The 21,800-nt window shown below is 43.6% G+C and overlaps 1 protein-coding gene across 4 annotated transcripts in view; it reads left to right on the top strand.

The window, feature by feature from the left end:
- Positions 1-21,800, top strand: part of nkain3 (sodium/potassium transporting ATPase interacting 3) — a 492,740-nt gene that overhangs the window by 402,318 nt on the left and 68,622 nt on the right. For all 4 annotated transcript variants that reach the window (XM_033019791.1, XM_033019790.1, XM_033019792.1 and 1 more), the window contains exon 4: positions 4,033-4,230. In XM_033019791.1, the coding sequence (XP_032875682.1) occupies positions 4,033-4,230 (198 nt within the window). The remainder of the gene's footprint in view (positions 1-4,032; positions 4,231-21,800) is intronic.

Genomic DNA, 21,800 nt, shown 5'->3' on the forward strand with positions numbered 1-21,800 from the left:
TAAAAGGGAAATTCCACAATTTAGATCTACTGTATTACTACTTTATAGGGAATTCATGGATTTAGGTCCAATGATGATGAAGGAACAGTGATATGTTCCCAAGTCACAACTTACAGAGGATGCAACTTAGAGAGGAACTGGCAAACACTGATGCTGCCCTGGGCCTGCTGCCCATGTCTACCCACTGTGTGGGTTTCCCAGAAGTGCTCTTATTTCATCCCACATCCTAAAGATTTGCAGGTTAATAGATTGATTGACTACTGTATGTTACCCTTAGTGTAGAGGTGAGCGGTAGAATCTGAGAGAATGGGGGAATGTGTGAAGAACAGGCTACATGGACAATTAGCTAGGTTGCTCGAGCATTAACTTCATGAGCAGAAATGGCTTCCCCCCATGTTGTAAGGAAATTTGGATGATACAGTCGAGAGCTAAGGTTTAGGAGCTGCTGGGAGTGCCTACTCATGGGAAAAATCAGCCACAGGAATCTCACTCAACTGATGATGCTTCATTGACAATCTAGGTAGTGATCTAAGACAGGTCTATCACCATACAGAGCACAGCAGCCAAGCACTGTCCTGTCCTCAATTTATATTCTGAGACAATTCCTGTAGCAGTTACTCAGTGCCAAACAGAATCAGGAACCCAAGCAGACCTTCTTTGTGCGAAGAAAAGACACAAAAAGCTGGAGAAACTCAACAGGTCAGGCAATATCCCTGGAAACCATGGATAGGTGGCATTTTGGGTCAGGATTCTTCCTCAGACTGGTCGCAGGGGTGGAGGGAAAGAAAGCTGGAAGAGCGGAGGGGCAGGACAAAGCCTGGCAGGCCATAGGCAGGCTTGGGCAACTTACAGCCAGTGGTATGAATATTGATTTATCTACCTTTAAGTAACCTCAGCATTCTCTCTCTCTCTATCCCTCCCCCACACGTCACACCAGCTTCTCGTTTTCACCCTTCAAACCAAAGATCTTAGAGCAGAGCAAGATGGGCTACTCCTGCGAAATACAATGGGCTGACGTGTAGTACGCTACGGAGGGGATCCTGGGCATTTTTCCCCGCCCATTTTAGTAACCGGAGCCTACCTGACCCGACCCGACTCGCAGTGTAATCAATGTTGCGGGGCAACAGTTTGTGTGTGTGATATAGGGTTAGATTCATAATTCTGTCAGTTCATACTTCTTGTCAAGAATAAAATTTGACTCTGGTAATTGTCTTTTTTAATGTTTTTTAAATCATTTCTTTTTAAATGGCTTACAAGCAGTGTTTGAGTTGATTTTGTAGTAACGGAACCGACCCGACCCGACTCGCAGGGTAATTGACATTGCGGGGGAAGTTTTTGTGCGTGATATAGGGTTAGATTCGTAATTCTGTTAGTTCATAATTCTGTTAATTCTTGTTAAAGAATAAAATGTTTATAAACACACATACATGAATGTGATATAAATGTATATAATCATATAACACACACAATTATATTTCTTCTGATCCAATGATGAACTTTATTTCAGACTAGACAAGGGACATTAAATAAGAAACATTGTAAACCTCCCCGCAACTTCACACACATTAGGCCTTATCCCCCCCCCCGGCACTCCCTCGCCTGCCCCCTCACTTCAATGTCTCCCCCCCCTCCTATGCCCCTCTCCCCGCTGCCCCGGGCCGCACACTCCCTCTCCGCGGGCCGCGCACTCCCTCTCCCCTGGCCCCACACTCCCTCTCCCCGCTGCCCCGCTGCCCCACACTCCCTCTCCCGCTGCCCCACACTCCCTCTCCCCGCTGCCCCGGGCCCCACACTCCCTCTCCCCGCTGCCCCGGGCCCCACACTCCCTCTCCCCTGGCCCCACACTCCCTCTCCCCGCTGCCCCGCTGCCCCACACTCCCTCTCCCGCTGCCCCACACTCCCTCTCCCGCTGCCCCACACTCCCTCTCCCCGCTGCCCCGGGCCCCACACTCCCTCTCCCCGCTGCCCCACACTCCCTCTCCCACTGCCCCACACTCCCTCTCCCACTGCCCCACACTCCCTCTCCCCGCTGCCCCCCCTCCCTCTCCCCTGCCCCACACTTCCCTCTCCCCGCTGCCCAGCGTGCCCCCACACTCCCTCTCCCCTTCCCCACACTCCCTCTCCCGCTTCCCCACACTCCTCTCCCGCTTCCCCGGTCCCCAACACTCCCCTCTCCCTCGCTGCCCCACACTCCCTCTCCCCGCTTGCCCCACACTCCCTCTCCCCGCTGCCCCACACTCCCTCTCCCCGCTGCCCCGGGCCCCACACTCCCTCTCCCGCTGCCCCGGGCTGCACACTCCCTCTCCCTCTCCCTCTCCCCGGGCCCCACACTCCCTCTCCCCGCTGCCCCACACTCCCTCTCCCCGCTGCCCCGGGCCCCACACTCCCTCTCCCCGCTGCCCCGGGCCGCACACTCCCTCTCCCCTGGCCGCACACTCCCTCTCCCCGCTGCCCCGGGCCCCACACTCCCTCTCCCTCTCCCCAGGCCCCACACTCCCTCTCCCGCTGCGGAAACAAAGATCCGATCTTTGGCCGGAAGCAAGATGGCGGAACAAGATGGCGGAGCAAGATGGCGGAACAAGATGGTGGGGACTGGTCGCTAAAATGGGTCCTATAATCACCCATGAATCCGCCCATGAGCGTACTACACGTTTGCGTGAGAGTAACCCATCTTGCTCTGCTCTAAGATCTTTGCTACAAACAGCTAACAGCTAAACTCCTTTATCATCGTCACTTTTTGCTTATCTTTCATTCATTGTTGAACGTTAGGTCTTTATTCTTTGGAGCACAGAAGGTTAAGGGGGGACTTGATAGAGGCCTTTAAAATGATGAGAGGGATAAACAGAGTTGACGTGGATAAGCTTTTCCCACTGAGAGTAGGGAAGATTCAAACAAGAGGACATGACTTGAGAATGAAGGGACAGAAGTTTAGGGGTAACATGAGGGGGAACTTCTTTACTCAGAGAGTGGTAGCTGTGTGGAATGAGCTTCCAGTGAAGGTGGTGGAGGCAGGTTCGATTTTATCATTTAAAAATAAATTGGATAGTTATATGGACGGGAAAGGAATGGAGGGATATGGTCTGAGCGCAGGTAGATGGGACTAGGGGAGAATACGTGTTCGGCACGGACTAGAAGGGCCGAGATGGCCTGTTTCCGTGTTGTAATTGTTATATAGTTATATGGTTATTGTTCTGTATCTCGCTACATCATCGTCGAATCGCTTGTTTCCCTTTCCCATGACCCTGAAGAAGGGCCTCAACCGTCACCCATTCCTTCTTTCGAGAGATTCTGCCTGTCCCGCTGAGTTACTCCAGCTTTTTGTGTCTATGTTAGGCCATAGGTGAACACGGGTGAGGAGGGAAGGAGGGGAGTGATAGGCAGATAGTTGGACACAGGCCCGAGATGAACACACACAATGTGTGTCACTGAAGGATTAGAGAGTAGTGAATTGTGTAGCGGGAGAATTGACGAGGTGCGAATTGTTTTGGAATATAGGTGGTGGTGGAGGGGAGGGGAGAGGGGGGGGGGGGGGGGGAGTTGAAGAGAGTGTGGTGGGGGAAGGGGGGTTATGGGGGAGTGAGTGAAGGGGTGGAATTGTGTAGGGGTTACCTAAAGTCAAAGAATTCACGTCATTTGTGCTAATTCTGGTGCTCAAGAAATTGAATCTGAAACACTGGCTGAAACTGGCAGCTTCCTCTCAAACAAGGAAACAAACAAAGCAGTGTGCTCCCGTTGTCTGAAGCAGTGTCTGAAGAAGGGTCCTGACCAGAAACATTACCTATCCATGCTCTCCAGAAATACTGCCTGACACGCTGAGTTACTCTTGCACTTTGTGTCTATCTTTGGTAGAAACCAGCATCGGCAGTTCTTTGTTTCTACATCCTGCTCCATTTATTGTCTTAATTACGATAATGGGAATGCATAAAGAGTGTCAAACACAATCAATAGTTTCACTTTGTCCACAACTATGATTTTAATGGTAAGCTCAAGTAAAAAATGGATTTCAATTGTATTCTTTTGTGATGTTTGCAGGACAGTGATCTGATGACCTTCAATATCTCGATGCACCGCTCATGGTGGAGGGAGCATGGACCTGGGTGTGTGAGGAAGGAGCTGACTGCTTCAGCCAGCAAAAGCTTGGATGACCGCACCTATATCTCAGTGACTGGCTGCATCGTCGACTTTCAATACCTGGAGGTTATTCACAGCTCCTTCCAAATACTACTGTCAGTAAGTATAGTCCTTGGAACTGCGGTTCCAATCCTGGTGTTTGTGATTGCAGGTCCCAGCAAATGCCAAACTCTGCCCCTGCCTCAGCTTCTCTGCAGCTGAATCCCTTGCTCAGGTTATTGTTATCTCAGAACTACCTGTTCTTATTAGAGCATTTACAGCATTAAAAGTGTTTTATATGTATATCTATACATTTTTATTTCTATTTTTTTATTTATTGAAGGTAGACACAAAACACTGGAGTAACTCAGCAAGTCAGTCTGCATTTCTGGAGAAAATAAATAGGTGATGTTTCAGGTCTAGACCCTTCTTCAGACCTGAACATCACCTATTCATTTTCTCCAGAGATGCTGCCTGGCCTGCTTTGTTACTCCAGAATTTGTGTCTATCTTCGCTGCAAACCAGCATCTGCAGTTTCTTCCTACACATATACATATATATATATTGAAGTTCTTGTCATATTTATACAGAGACTGGCCCTGTCTGCACAAAAAAATCTAAAATTTGTCATGTTTTCCAACACTAAATTATTATGCCTTAAGCAGCTCATTACCAGAGGAATTAAATCGCACTTTCCTGAAGAATTTTGCAATTTAATTTGAAATAATATACCCTAATTGAAATTGTGCTTGCCATAATTTTAATTCTATGAACATTTATAGAGTTCATGCATCATTTAAGGTAGCTTCAGACATGTAAACAAATGCAAATTGAAGCAAGCCCATGTGATGAGACCACACAATTTGTCCCAGTCACCTAAACCCTATTTCATATAGGGTTTTTTGATACCCATCATTATTTTACCAAACATGCACAGAAAAATTCTAAACACTTTAAACCTCACAAGAACATAATTAGATGACTAATAAAATTGGGTAGACAGACGTTCGACTATTTTCAAGTGCCTCATTACAGTGAAAGCAGCTAATGGGCACTTTCAATATAATTGTTCAACATTTATTGGACACAGAAAGGATAGATGGGGTATCACACAGTCAAACATACTGCTGGCAAATGTAACAGTTCTGAGATCACTCTTAAGGGCAGAACACAGGTACAGAACATGCTTAGTCCGCCATAAACTACTGACTGCCACTAATACAGCAAAAAGGGTTTGATGATCTAATTTGGTGCCATGGATATAACTTACTAACTCAAACAATACAGATACCACAAGATATCTTAACACTGGCATATGCAGATAACTGGAGAGCAGATTGTATCTGCCTGCCCCTGTATATCTTCTGGTTATAAGAACCGTGGATTTCAATATTAAAATAAGGGACTGTTATTCTATTATTGAAACAACACAAGAAGATACAGTGGTAAAGAAGGCATGCTTGCCTTCATTGGTCAGGACATTGACAATAAGAGTCAGGGAGCCATGATGCAGTAATACAGGACTTTGGTTAGGCGGTATTTGGGGTACTACATGCAGTTCTGGTCACCCCATCACAGCAACAATGTGGCGGTTTTGCAAAGGGTGCAGCATGGTATACCAGAATGACGCCTAGATTAGGGCCTAGATTAGGGGGTATTAGCTACAGGGAGAGGTAGACAGACTTGAATAGTATTCTCGGCATTGGAAGAGGTTCAGGGGAGACCGGTGAGAAGTACCGGTATATAAAATTATGAGAGGCCTAGAAGGATAGGCAGTCAGAACCTTATTCCCAGGATAGAAATATCAAATACTTGAGGGCATAACTTTGAGGTGAGAGGGGCAACATTTAGAGATGTGCAAGGCCAAGTTTCTTACAAAAAGAATGGTGAGTTCCTGGAATGCACTGCTGGGGGTGTGGTGAAGGCAATTAAGAGTATTTAAGAGCATTAAGGCATTTAAGAGACTTTTGGATAGGCACGTGGATATATAGGGAATGGAAGGATATTGACCTTGTGCATGCTGATAAGAGTATATCTTGGCATTGGATTGGATTGGATTCAATTTATTGTCATTGCACTTTTCAGTGCAACAAAATGGTTTAGCCTGCAGTCATAACATAGAATAAATAACAAACACTCAACACAGTTTAAAGTCCCAAAGTCATTGTCTCTTCCCTCCTTGCTCTCCCTCTGCGCTGAGGCAATCCAGGCCTCCGATGTTGTGACCCCGCCGGGTGATGGTAAGTAAGTCCTGCGGCTGAACCCGTGCTCCGCAAATGGGCCGGTTCAAACTCCGCGGCCCGGGGCGGTCGAAGCTGCCGAAGCTGCCGCCCTCCAGTCCAGCGGACGCAGCTGTAGTGGCGGGAGCTCCGGAAAAACAGGTCACCACCTGTGACCTGCGAGCTCCCGATGATGTCGTCCACTGGCCCGCGGCCGAGCCTCCGAGGCTCCAAAGTCGGGTCGGAAGTTGGGTCGCCCCGCAATCACAGCCCCGAAGTCGGCCAGCCTCGCGTTGGTAAGTCCTGGCTCTGCCTCTGCAGCCTCGAGGTCGGTCGCAGTTGGAGGCCGCCAGCTCCGCGATAGGCCTCAGCGCAGACGGACACGGAGACGGGGGATACGGCAGGAAGGTCGCATCCCCCCCCCCGAAGGAAGAGTCAAAAAACATACCACACCCACCCCCCCCACACATACACAACTAAATAAACCAAAATAAACTGCAACAAAGGGACAAAAGAAACCAAAAAAAAGAAAAGACGCCTAGGCGAGGAGTGCAGGCGAGCCGCAGCTGCAAGGCAGCGCCGCCACTTCCGGCATCATGTTTGGCACAGACATTGTGGGCTAAAGGGCCTGTCCCTGTGCTGTACTGTTCCAGGTCCTATGTTCCATGATGTAACTTTAAATATTACTTTTCCAATTCTTGCTTCATTAGAGAGTCAGCTTTTGGGCAACAAATAAAATAACTTGTATTCTCTGTTAGCTGTTGTCAACAATGAAATCTTCACACAGTTCATTATTAAGTGTAGTTAACCAACATACCAGTAGAAAATCTAAACAGAAGCATTGAAATTGTTATTCAAAAGATACAACTGGTTGTGACTTATGAGTTGCAGGAGATTGCAGATGCTAGAACATCTGGCGGAGTAAAACTGACAGAATAAAGAAATAAAAATAATGGGATGGTACAAACACCATAAGTGCGAACCGCAAAGTGCTGGAGGAACTCAACGTGTCAGGCAGCATCATTCCATAGCCTCAATAGAAAAATCTGTTTCCACAGAATGTCTAACTTACGGAAGGATGCTTCTGTGGCTCATTTTTCTAAGTGGTAGGGAACTGTTCTGTACTCCATGAGTAGTCCATCATGGGGTTGCAGTTGGGAAAACATCTACGAACAACTATCGGAAGTTGCTGACAGTTTCACAGATCAATGCTGCCACGTCCACATGCAGTCTGAGATTGTTTTATGCAATATATTATACTCACTGTGTTTTACCATCTGCAATGTTTATTGTTTCTACCTTTGCCTTCTGTTGCACATAAGGTGCAACATGGTAATACTGACTCTTTAAGACATAGCCAGTGCATATTAGAAGATCACAAGTTCACTGTGCATCTTTATCCATTATCTATCAGCCTTACAAAATGTATCGCTTTGTACTTAAACATGAATAAACTTGATGGAGGATCACAAATGGTGCAACCATGTTTAAAAATGTAAGTAGACTGGTTGACAGATGACTGATTGCAATTGCATGGATCCACTAGCTGACCACCCCTGCTGGAAGCCAAAGATTAATAGCTTGCTTTTATCAGAGCTTTTGTGCCTTGTAAATAAATAGAAAAGAGATAAGAACATTAGAAAAATCTGACGTAAACTAGCTACTGCTCCTGTCAGGTGTATATCAAACCAAAATTGAATGGACAAGTTCATCTCAGCTACAAACAACTGTGGGAGTAATCTTGACGTAATGTAGTGCAAATCAGATGATAGCCATCTGACTGTATTATCTGCCTCCATATTATTGTTTCCACAAATAAACAAAAATAAAATTTGGACAGATATTAAAAATTGGTTGCCAATCATCATCACCAAAGGTTGCAATATTGTACGTTAGCAAAATCAACTCCTTTTTTCAAATGATGGGTAAAATCACATCAGTTCTCCAACACTTTCAGTGTATTTTTAGCTGCATTTTGAAGCCAATGAAAGAAAGCAGTGCTAATGGACAATGTTGAGGAGAAGCCCTCAAGACTCTGCCTTCAAATGTATCCAATGAAACACAGTGAAAGATGAGACTGAAGAAGGGTCTCCTCAAAATGCCGTATGTCCATTTACCTCCATAGATTCTGCCCGGCCTGTTGAATTCCTCCAGCACTTTGTGTCTTGCTCAAGATTCCCGCATCTGCAGTTTCTTGTGTATCCATGAAACACATGACTGTTCTAATCTTAATTTATTGTATTGCATTTATTTTTGTAAGGTTTATAATAATACTATACAATATGTTATTGCTAGGGCTATTATTATATGACTACTAATTATATTATTATTAGTATCGGATAAGACTTTGGTTAGTCAGTCACACCCACGTAAATTTTAGTTTAGTTTAGTATAGAGATACAGCATGGAAACAGGTCCTTCGTCCCATCGAGTCCACACCGACCAGCATCCCCAAACATTAACACAACCCTATACACACTTAGGATAATTTTACATTTACAAAATTATACCAAGTCAATTAACGTATGAACCTGAACATCTTTGGAGTGTGGGATGAAACTGAAAATCTTGGAGCAAACCCACACAGGTCATGGGGGGAACGTACAAACACTGTATGGACAAGCACCCGTAGTTAGGATGGAAACCGGATCTCTGGCACTGTAAGGCATTAGCTCTAACGTTACGCCACCATGCTGCCCTACCTGCAATTGTTGTATTGAGGACATATTTTGTGGAGTGCAGGAAGTCCCCTGGCAGATACCTGGTAGATCTGCCACTGTCCCCTGGCAGATACCTGGAGTGACCTGCCACTGTGATTGCCTGTGAATAATAAAAAATAAAGAACCCAACTATAGCCCGATTATTACCCACAGCCCAGAGTGATTGGAATATTCAACAACAAAAACATAGGGTTACACTGTTGCACACCAGGTCATTTTGCTAGCATCTTCCATTCCGAGTTGTCCTTCTGCCTCTGACTTAATTTCTGTGTAATGTCCCTGTGTAATGATCCTTTTGGAATATTTCTGGGGGATTTAGACTAAGTTGTCCCAATAACGATCATCAATGGTGGCAATCATGCTTCACTAAACCATCCCTAGATAACGTCCCTAGCAGGTAAGTCCTATAACTACTCCTTTGATCCTTCAACCCCACCCCTCAATTTGTCACTGAGGTTCCCAAAAGGCTCAGCTCCACACTCTCACCAGTCTGATCCCCAACTCTCCAGTGCTCAGTCAAGTCAAGTCAACTTTATTTCTCACATACACATACAAGATGTGCAGTGAAATGAAAGTGGCAATGCCTGCAGATTGCCCAAAAACTACAGAACAGAATCAGTATTTACATAATAGAAAGAAAACAGCAATTTTAAAAAGACACAACACAACAGTAAATTAGCACAGTAAATTAGTCACTGGTGAGATAAGAGTTAACAGTCCTAATGGCCTGTGGGAAGAAACTCCGTCTCATCCTCTCTGTTTTCACAGCATGACAGTGGAGGCTTTTGCCTGACCGTAGCAGCTGGAACAGTCCGTTGCTGGGGTGGTAGGGGTCCCCCATAATGTTGCTGGCTCTGGATCTGCACCTTCTGATGTATAGTTCCTGCAGGAACTGCTCAAGCCTTCCTGACATGTTGATGCTCAAGGATTCACTGTGCCACTCCTTGTGCAGGAGGATAGAGGAACAGAACTAAGGAGAGAAATAATAGAAAAAGTAAAACTAAAAGTGGAAGGTGCAGAAAGAGAAATGAGGCAAAGAGGGCACTGGTGCAAAAAAAACAAATTAGTCTAACCTCATTGGATTTGATGTGTGCAGCATTCTTCTTCTTGTGTATGGCGTGCACAGCCTAAAGTTGTAGGTCAACTTGTTTTATTTGATCTTGTTCGTGCACGTCGGGTTGATTGCATTAGTCGAAACAGGGTGGACCACGTGATGGTTGCAATCTCCCACCCCTGTGCAACATTAACATCAAGGTAAATGAGTTAACAGTACAAATGTAGATTAATGGCCTTGTTGCGATATCTGACTGTAGGCTGACCATGGATAGGAACGGAACATTACGTTGGATATTTAATTCTTAAACTGAACAGTTGAATACTTAGGTAGGAAGGGTAAAAAGAGATAAAGAGGTTGGGCGGACTCTTCTACAGGGTGGAAAAGGTAACCCCGCTATTTAGAAAGCAAGGAGAGACACCTCAGGGAATTACAGACTAAAATACCAAACATCGATAGTGGGGAAAATACACTAATCCAGTGGTTCCCAACCTTTTTTAGCTCATGGCCCCCTTGGGATCTTTTAATTTTTCTGTGGCCCCCCCTGACATTATTACCGGAAAAAAAGTACTTCAATATTATAATACCTTCCATAAAAATATCAGTGTCTATTAATTGCACATATATTCTCTTTTATTCCAGTCCACAAACATCAAAAATATTTCAACTACATAGATTTAAATTTATTAGAACTGAAATTTAATTGAACCTGTGGCCCCCTAAATCCCCAAAAATTTCTGTGGCCCCCCTGAAATTTGCCATATGGCCCCAGGTTGGGAATCACTGCTCTAATCCATTTTAAAACAATGTAACAAGAAATCATTTTTAAAGCATTAATGGAATTGGACAAAATCAGCGTGGATTTATGCAAGGGAAAGCATGCCTAACAAACCCGCTAGGTTTTTGTGGATAGAATTTGCAGGAGAAGGGAGAATCAGTGGCTATAATGCATTTGAACTTTCAGAAGCTTTTTAAGAAGGTTCCAATAAGATGCATGGGATGGGAGTTAATATACTGGCATGGATTGGGAATTTGTTGACAGATAAGAAATAGTGTCGGAATAAACAGATCATTTTCCATGCAGCAGGTAGCAATGAATGGGATGCCAAGGGCTTTGGGCTACAGCTTCTCCCAATAAATATATATTTGATTTCCATGAAGGAACTAACTAACACAAAGTGGTAGTTGGTGGTGGGTGCGAAAGAGAGAGAGAGAGGATTTGGTGCAAGCTGGACAGTGAGGTGAATACAAATGTATTCTCCAATGTGAGTCTCCAATGTGATTTCAACAAGTGGTCTGAGTGGTCAAATGTGCAGTAGACTCAGCGTAATGTGGATAATTATGAGGTTATCCACTTTAGTACTAAAAACAGAGAGACAGATTATTACAGCATTTCAATAATGGTGATAGATAGGGAAGTAGGGAAAGACAACAAGAGGGAGGTGTCGTCGCAGACCACTCACTGAAACCTCCTGTTCAGGTACAGCAGTGTAGAATACAAAATGTGCATTGTCCTTCACTTACAGAAGCCTATAAAGTTGTAACAGGATTAGACATATTCTGATTACTGGCAGTCCTGAATGGGGGATCATAGCCTCAGGACATGAGGTAAGCCATTTAAAACTGAGACGAGGAGACAGTTCTCCACTCAGAGTATGGTGAACCTGGGAAATTATCCACTACAGAAGGCAATTAAGCCAAGTCATTAAGTATATTCAATAATGTAAAAGGGATTGAGAGATATGTGGAGAAAGTCGAAAGAATGGCACTGAAGTGATTGATCAGCTATAATCATTTTGAATGATGAGCAAGGCTGCAGGCCCACGTGAGCACCTCCTATATTTCTACATTAAAAAAAATAGTTGTTGGCTCTCAATTGGTTGTCCATCTTGTGTAAGTATTTGTACGCTAAAATGTTTGGCCATAAAACTTCATCTGCCAAATCCTACATGACACTGAGCAGGGTCCATACAACTAAAGGTTAAGCTACATCTGGAGGATACATATTGATTTTTTGTGATGGAGAGAATCAGAGTACATTATCATATCTGCAAAATGCAACAAAATAATCAATAATGCCTATAAAATGACTACTTAATTAGCAGATTTCTCAAGTATTCACTGAAAGGAAGATGGCATTTACGTAGTCAGGAGATAAACAATTTTTGCAATTCTGCAGCCTACTAAAGTTTGCAATTACTTTACTCAGAGCTGTGTTGTGTACATATGTTCAAACCATGTTGATGTTGGCCCTAAATGCAGAGCAAACCTTAGGGCACAATTAGGGTTGTGCTTTTCTGTAAAAGACAACAACTGAGTCTCTTTGTCGCAGAGAGCAGTTCACTTATTCCACCAAGAATTAAAACATATGTTCAAGTTACTAGAAACTCATTAAATTAATTGGGGCTTTTCAAATATTATAAATGCATGCAGGGATCAAATTTAAAATGTTTAAGAATTTTATTTGAGCTAATTGTGGCTTGGGATAATCTTTGGTTTGATTCCCTCCCCGAAGAAGCTTGAGATATTTTTTGTTTGCTAATTATGTAGTAAGAGCTGGGAAGTTACATTGGCACTGTGGATAGGTATTTCTGTTATAACATGACAGATGTGTTCATGAGAAACTCTGTGTTATAGAAAATAGTGTAATAAAGATAATGCGTTAATGGGCAATAGGGAATTAGGGTAGAGTGAGTTTCAGACTCGTAATAACAACATTATTTTTCATGCAAGATTTTCAAGAAATAAAGATAATTTCATTAGTTTAATGAGTACAGTAAACTCTTACTATAACATACCATGGAGTGGGGGTATGGTATCTGATATAGTGTCGATTATTTGCTATAACCGAGTAAGGGCTTACCAAGTAATAGAGTGTCATTGTATAAGTAGTAGATGCTGGTTAATACACAAATGTCAGAATATGCTAGAGTAACGCAGCATCCCTGGATAATGTGGAGTGGTGAAGTTCCGGATTGAGACCCTTGCTCCGGAACTGGGCCTGGAATCCAGGTGAGTTAACGGCCCCGGCCTGGTGGCGGCCAGGGAAGAGGTGAGTATTTGCGGAGTCATTGGTCGCGGCTCACGAGCGGCCATTGTGCAAGTAAGGGTCGTGATGGCGGCGGCAGGCATGGCCTGGAAGCTGCCGAGGAAACTGTGTGGGCCGACAGTGGTGACAGTAGGTCCAGCCTGGAGACAGTTGGGGAGGCGGTGCCATCTGGGGTGGTGTCGGCAGGCCCAGCCTGGATGTGGTTGGCAGGTCTGTCCACCAAAATCCTTAATAAAGTGATCCGTAGCAACAAGGGATTACTGTATTTTATTACTGCAACCTAAAAGTACTTAAGGCTGTGTGCCACATTATTTAATAGAACATATTTTCTCAAGCATCAATAGATGCAATTGGAGTCAATTTCTATGGTCACCACAGTTAAAGTACCAGCTACTGTAACTTCTTATGAGACAATGGTGTCTGATTGACTGTGTGAAGTTACATGGAACCATTTTTTTGTCTCTTATATTGTTTAAATCCAACACTTTTTTTTCTGTTTGTCAATTTCCGAAGTAACCTTGAAGTGGTTCTCTGGATTTGAATTGAAAGTCAGGCAACAGGTTGAGTATTACCTGCAGTTCTGGACATGAGATTTCACGAAGAAGAATAACAAAGAGGTTGCCAGGATTGGAAAATCATTGCTGATAAAAGATCAAATGGGCTGGGATGGTTTTCCAGCCCATTTGAGAGAGGGAGGAGGAGAGAGGGGGAGGAGGATAACTTATTACAGTGTTAAAATAAAGAACTGTTTCATTTGAAAAACGAAAGCATTCAAGTCTGTATGTCATAGACACTACAATGTTACCTAAAATGTAGTAATCAATATTTATACAGTATATAATTTATACATATTTGTAAAAATCTCATAATCATATTGACTTTATTGTACAGTTTACGAAGATCCATTTCAAATTCTGTAGCTGGCTTATTGAGTTTTTATTGACAGAAATTTTGATTCACCATGTCAAATTCAAAGGATGTAAAGGGTGTGAAGCACAAATGAACTGCAAGCTGGTTTAAAGTTGAATGGCTTAACGAAATAGTAAAAACTGCTGCACCAAAATCTCATGAGGTCATATATTTGCACAAGAATTCAGTGCGCACACACATTTGTAACAGCATTAAAAATTGCACAACACAAGATTTCTGCGCACACGAACTACTAATAATTAGAGGGAAAATTGGTCAGGACCCTCCTTTAGTGTGAAGGAGGCTCCGACCTGAAATTTCATCTATCCATTTCCCTCCACAGATGCTGCCTGACCCGCTGAGTTACTCCAGCACTTTGTGTTCCACTCAAGATTCCAGCATCTCAATCATTGCACCTCAATCATTTTGGAATGCCATTTTGTGTTCACTTCGCATCCATTTTGCATACAGTACCAAAATATTGCTCCGATAACACAGGGATTTGTGTTTTACACCGCTGACAGTGAATAGCTTTGTTTCTGCAGGCATCACAGCTTGTCAGGAACACATTGTACCTTGCTGTACTAATGACAGGATGTATGCTTTCCTGTCACCAGATGCCAGCAATACTACTTGCTGCTCCTCATTTGGTAAGTTATGTATTCTATGTCCCCTGGAAACCATCACTCTGCTCCACGTTCTCCAGATCCGAACAGTTCCACTGTTAGCAGAGAGAATTTTCTTGGAGCAAGAGCTAATCACGCAAAAAAAACAGACGTCGCTTATTGTCGCAAATTGTTACACGTCTTGTTGGCTCTTGTCAGTGCTGAATACATTCACTCTTTTTGTCATTCCAGCCACATCAGGCGATCCAGTGAGATCGTCTGAAGAAGGGTCTCGACCCAAAACGTCACCTATTCCTTCTCTCCAGAGATGCTGCCTGTCCCGCTGAGTTACTCCAGCTTTTTGTGTCTGATCCAGAGAGATTGGTGCCCATCATTCCTGAATTCATTTCAGTGTCTGGTGGCACAGTGGCGCACCAGTAGCGTTGCTGCCTCACAGCGTCAGAGACCCGGGTTCGATCCTAAGAACTGATGCTATCTATACGGAGTTTGTACATTCTCCCTGTGACCGCGTGGGTTTTCCTCCCACATTCCAAAGACGTGCAGTTTTGTAGGTTATTTGGCTTTGGTAAATTGGAGGGGGCCCTAGTGTGCAGAATAGTGCTAGTGTACGGAATGATCGCTGGTCAGCAAGGACTCGGTGGGCCAAAGGGCCTGTTTCTGCGCGGTATCTATAAAACTAAAAACTAAAATTAGATCTAAATCAGAGTATTCTCATTCTCTGTTGAGAATGATGGTGTGTAATAGTTTTCAAGATTTAAGTCATGTGGAAATCACAGTGATACGAACAGGACTTTAACAACTAACTCTAATTAAAATCAGGGCTGTAGCCACTAATTAAAATGTTCCATGCCCAGTGAGCAGAGATTCATGCACTCCTGACACATTAGAAATGTTACGTCTTATTATGAATTACAGTCTGGGGTTGTGGATCCATAATTTAAAGAAAGCCTGCTCTGACATTAATAATTGAATGTGAAAATGGATGCAAATGTTCTATATAATTGAAAATTATTGCTTCAATAGGAATTACACTGAATTGCATTCAATAAGGAAGTAGCTTGTTCGCTTCTGCTTTTATAGATGAGAATGTGGAAGACCATGATAAAAAAACTAAGAGGTGCTTTGTGTATAGTGGGCAATGCTTATGAAGTTCTAATTATTTGAGAGAATCGTTCATTTTAAGTATCGGTAAAGAAAAGGCTCTAGAAATTCTCTCTAACTGCCAGGCAAGTAGTACGGTGTGGCTGCATTGATAAGAGCATGTGTTCCCACATCGGTAAGACTGATCTGAATTCCCTTTGGGTGTGGCCTGCATATCACATTGGCCACTGGCCACTGAAGACAGGAGACCAAAGGAACTACAGATGCTGGAATCTTGAGCAAAGCCTAAAGGGCTGGAAGAACCCAACCAGTCAGGCAACATGTTCAAAAGGGAACTGCAGATGCTGGAATATCGAAGGTACACAAAATTGCTGGGGAAACTCAGCGGGTGCAGCAGCATCTATGGAGCGAAGGAAATAGGCGACGTTTCGGGCCGAAACCCTTCTTCAGACCCTTCTTCAGTCTGAAGAAGGGTTTCGGCCCAAAACGTCGCCTATTTCCTTCGCTCCATAGATGCTGCTGCACCCGCTGAGTTTCCCCAGCAATTTTGTGTACAGTTAGGCAACATCTTTAGAGGGCACAGATAGACGATGTTTTGGGTCGGCACCTTCTGACCCTTCTTGAGTCTGAAGATGAATGTTGGAATTTGAAACAACAGTAAATGGACGAGTAGGGGTGCATTTGTTAGATGGTAGAATTTGATATTATTTACAATGACACAGACCAAATGTGAGAGGATGTTACATTGTTAATGGGCAGGTTATCACTTCAGACAATGCTCTCTCGCATCTCCTTCCAATGGAGGATTTCTGCCATATAGGCCTTCTGACTACCCCCAGCATCTTGGGCTTCTCAATCCATGTTCACATCTTCCCAGAGAGTGTTTGGATCTCTGAAAAGGGGTGGCAAGGCTTGTTCCACCAAAAGCTGTATCTCATTTAATGGCACTGTCATGATGCCACTGGCCACTCTCAAGAGTCAAGAGTGTTTAATTGTCATATGTACAGACAACAGAACAATGAAATTCTTCCGTCTGGCCACTCTACCATAGAGGCCTGATAGGTAGAGTGCTGCAGACATAGTTGCCCTTCTGGAAGGTTCTCCCATCTCCATAAAGGAACGCTGGAGCTCTGTCAGAGTGACCATTGGGTTCTTGGTCACCTCCCTGACCAAGGCCCTTCACCCCCAATTGCTCAGTTTGGCCAGGAGGCCAGCTCTATGAAGAGTCCTGGTGGTTCCAAAGTTCTGATGGAGGCCACTGTGCTCTCCGGGACCTGCAATGCTGCAGAAATTGTTTTATACCCTTACCCAGATCTGTGTTTCTCGAAACAATCCTGCCTCGGAGGTCTACGGACAATTCCTTCATCTTCATGGCTTGGTTTTTGCTCTGACATGCACTGTCAACTGTGGGACCTTATATAGACAGGTGCGTGTCTTTCCAAATCATGTACAATCAATTTAATTTACCACTGGTGGACTCTAATCAAGTTGTAGAAACATCTCAAGGATAATCAATGGAAACAGGATGCACCTAAACTCAGTTTTGAGTGTCATAGCAAAGGGTCTGAATACTTACGAAAATGTGATATTTCAGTTATTTCTTTTTAATTACTTTGCAAAAATTTCTAAACACCTGTTTTTGCTTCTTTATTCCAGGGTATTGTGTGTAGATTAATTTAAAAAAAAGAATTTAATCCATTTTAAAATAAGGCTGTGTGATATCTTGAGCTCAGACACAGAATAACAAGTTAACTCACTGCTGACCGGACCATGACTACACAGTTGTCTGTGGTTTATTCAATTATTTAAAATCCTCCAACCAAAGGTGGCACTATTACAACTCCTCCCACCTTAATGAAAAAGTTATCGCCTTGTTGACATTTTTGAATATAACAATTTTGACATTTTTGAATATAATAAAAATTGTATGAATTTATTACGTTCTTGTCTGATAGTTTAGTTTTATATAACGTGAAAAAAATGAGGGCATCAGGCATATATAGAAACATAGAAACATAGAAAATAGGTGCAGGAGTAGGCCATTCGGCCCTTCGAGTGTTTGGATCATGATGATCATGGCTGATCATTCAACTCAGTATCCTGTACCTGCCTTCTCTCCATACCCCCTGATCCCTTTAGCCACAAGGGCCACATCTAACTCCAATGAACTGGCCTCAACTACCTTCTGTGGCAGAGAATTCCAGAGATTCACCACTCTCTGTGTGAAAAATGTTTTCCTCATCTCGGTCCTAAACGATTTCCCCCTTATCCTTAAACTGTGACAAAACTATACAAAATAAACTTCACAAATTAAACCTAACTATTGGGTTTCTCCTTCTTTCTGGATATCTTCCCTGACCAAACGTGTCTGACTGTTTAGAACCATTTGGACTCATTTTTGATCGAGTCAAGTCTTCCTTTTGTCCTACATTCATAGATTCCAGTCCACCAGTTAATTTGGTTGGACTGTCAACCACACTTGAACTTCCATTTTCAGGCTGGTTCAAACTCTCACTATCTTGTGTTCCTTCTTGTACCATTTCTGGTTCATCTGTTGGTACCTGTACTTGAGTGGTAACCAAATTATCTGACTTGTCTAATTGATCTGGTTGCAAACTTGTCTGTGCTTGCGTAGGCATGCCATGGTCAATGTGTACTTTTCTCACCTTTCCAATTGCAAACATCTTGACCAAGTATGTCCGTGGTCCGCACTTTCTCACTACTCTTCCAGGTAACCACTTTACCCACTTGTGATGATGGTTTTTCACCTTTACCTTCTGATTCAGCACAACACTCCTTTCCTTTACTCTACTTCTGTCATAATTTGCTTTTTGTTTCTCCTGTTTGAGCTAAGTTTGGTTTCAACAATGAAAATCTTGTTCTGGGTTTTCTCTTCTAGAACAGTTCAGCTGGTGTTTGACCAATAGTGGTGTGAGGTGTGTTTCGATACGTAATCAGAAAGTTAGCCAGTTTGTGAAACAGAGACAACTGTCTTTTCTCCGGATTTGGACCCAGCAGGTGTTTGACTAATGTACGCTTCACAATTTGCACTGTGCGTTCTGCTGCTCCATTTGAAGCGGGATGATATGGAGCTACTCTAGTGTGTTTTACACCATTCCCTTTCATGAATTGCGCAAACTGTTGTCAACAGAATTGTGGTCCGTTATCAGCCACAATTTCCTCTGGAAATCCATAGGATGCAAACTATCCTCGCAAAATGTGTATCGTTTTGCTGGATGTCGTTTTGTTCATCGGAAACACCTCAACCCACTTGGAGTAACTATGAATCACAATGAACAATTGTTGTCCATCTAACTCTGCAAAGTCAACGTGTAATCTTTGCCACACTCTAGTCGGCCATTTCCATGGCTGTCGCGGTACTGTGGGTGGATTATTTCCAACTGCTTGACATGTGCTACACTCTTTCACCATTTGTTCTATGTCCTTATCTAGACCAGGCCACCATAGATAGCTTCTAGCTAGACTCTTTGTTAGGCACATTCCCAAATGCTGATCATGAAGATCTAGAAGCAATTTTACTCCCTATTTACAACTCTCGCTCCCCACATGACACAATCATGGTCTACTGAGAGTTAATTCCTATGTACAAAGAATGGTTTCAGCTCTGCCTCTGAAACTGGAAATTTGTTTGGCCATCCAGTTGTAACATACTCCTGCACTCTTGACAAAAGTCTGTCAGTGCGAGTAGCCTTCTGAATGTCTCCTGAAGTGATAGGTAACTCATCCTCATGAGAGAAATAAAACAAGTCCTTTCTATTTGGGGTAACCTCCAATTCCAAAGGTAATCTAGACATGGCATCAGCATTGCTGTGCTCTGCTGCCTTACGATACTGAATATCATACTAGTATGCAGACAATATCAATGCCCATCTTTGCATTCTGGCTGCTGCCAAAGTTGCTATGTGTGCTTTTGGATTTAGGATCACTGTCAACGGCTGGTGATCTGTCCCGATTACAAACCTTCTACCATACAAGTATTGGTGAAACCGCCTAACATCAAAAATCAATGCAAGAGCCTCTCGCTCTATTTGTGCATAATTTCTCTCACTGGCATTGAGTGTTCTAGATGCAAATGCTATTGGCCTCTCCTCTTCATTTTCACATGAGAGATCACAGCACCAACACCGTATGGTCAAGCATCACATGCTAACTTCATTGGATTATTTACATCGTAATGAGCAAGCATTGTACTCTCTGCCAACTGAGCATTACACGACTTGAAAGCTTTGTTACATTCATGTGTCCACTTCCATGGTAGATCTTTTCTCAATAGCTCATTCAAGGGATGTAAACAGGTGGACAGATTTGGCACAAACTTCCCATAATAATGCACTAATCCTAAAAAGGATCGGATCTCAGTTATGTTTCTGGGAGTGGGCGGGTCCTTGATCGCATCAACTTTACCCTTGGTGGGGTGTAGACCATCCTTGTCTATCTTATGGCCCAAGTACTCTACCGAGGTCTGAAAGAACTCACACTTCTGCGCCTTCACTCTTACACTGTGTGTTTCAAGTCGTTTGAGTACAACTTCCAACATTTCATCATGTGTCTGCCTGTCAGGGGCTAAGATGAGGATGTCACCCAAATAACACACCACATCTTCAATTCCCTCTAAAATTTGTGTCATCACCCCTTGAGAAATCCCTGGGTCTGATGATATAACAAATGGGAGCCGATTGAACTGAAACAATCCCAAATGTGTGTTGATAGTCAGCTTGGATTCAGATTTGTCATCTACCCCTAACTGCAAGTAGGCATTTGTCAAGTCCATTTTTGTGAAGACTTGGCCGCCTGTGAGGGTGCGAAACAAATCTTCTGCCATTGGTAGGGTATCTGGTATGCTACCTTCAAGTGTTTAAGAAGGAACTGCAGATGCTGGAAAATCGAAGGTACACAAAAAAGCTGGAGAAACTCAGCGGGTGCAGCAGCATCTATGGAGCGAAGGAAAAAGGCAACGTTTCGGGCCGAAACATCTGAAGAAGGGTTTCGGCCCGAAACGTTGCCTTTTTCCTTCGCTCCATAGATGCTGCTGCACCCGCTGAGTTTCTCCAGCTTTTTGTGTACCTGCTACCTTCAAGTACCTGGTTTATAGTTACCCTATAATCCCCACAAAGTCTAACACTACCATCAGGTTTAGGTACAACTACATTGGGTGTTGCGCATTCACTACTTTTACCTTACTGGTAATGTTCTTAGCTTCAAGTCTTTTCAGCTCTTTCTCAACCTTGTCCTTAAGTGCATACAGTACGGCCCATGGTTTGCAATGCACTGGTGACGCATCCTGCTTCACGCGTACTTTCACCTTGTACCCCTTGATTGGCTCTTCTTGGTCGCTGAACACCTTCAGATGTTGCTTAATTATGTCCTCCGGACACTTGAATTCTTCGCAAATAAGGAATATCTCGTTCCAGTTTAGCTTCAAGATCTGCAACCAATTTCGACCTAGCAACGCAGGCTTATCTCCCTTTACAACTACGAGAGGCAACTCCGCCTGATGCTCCTTATATCTAACTGGTACCTGTATGCATCTTAACACTGGAATCTTCTCTCCAGAGTAACCACATAGCTCGATTCGCTTTGCTTCCAAAGGAATTTGACTCAGCTTTTCCCGATACCCAGATTCTGGAATCATGCTCACAGATGCTCCTGTGTCAACTCCCATGCTAATATGAGTTCCATTCAACTGGACTTGCACGGACACATTCTTTGTCTTCCGGTTTGCTAGCTCATTGCTGCAGATGGTGTGTATGTCGAGAGGCTCTACCTCTGCCTGCAGTTGATCCACAGAATGAAGATGCTTGTTGTTGAACCTTTCCTCTGCTTAGCCTTGTGACAAGCCTTCGCTAGATTTCCCATCTTGTGACACGAGTAACATTCTGCCTTGAAGAACAGACAAGACTGTGCTAGATGTGAGCCCAAACAGTGATAGCATGTGTAAATGTTTAAAGGAACACAGGTCTGAAGTTTAAGTCATCTTTAATTAACATATAG

Source organism: Amblyraja radiata, chromosome 4 (genome assembly GCF_010909765.2).
Source record: "Amblyraja radiata isolate CabotCenter1 chromosome 4, sAmbRad1.1.pri, whole genome shotgun sequence".
In the NCBI taxonomy this organism is placed as follows: domain Eukaryota; kingdom Metazoa; phylum Chordata; class Chondrichthyes; order Rajiformes; family Rajidae; genus Amblyraja; species Amblyraja radiata.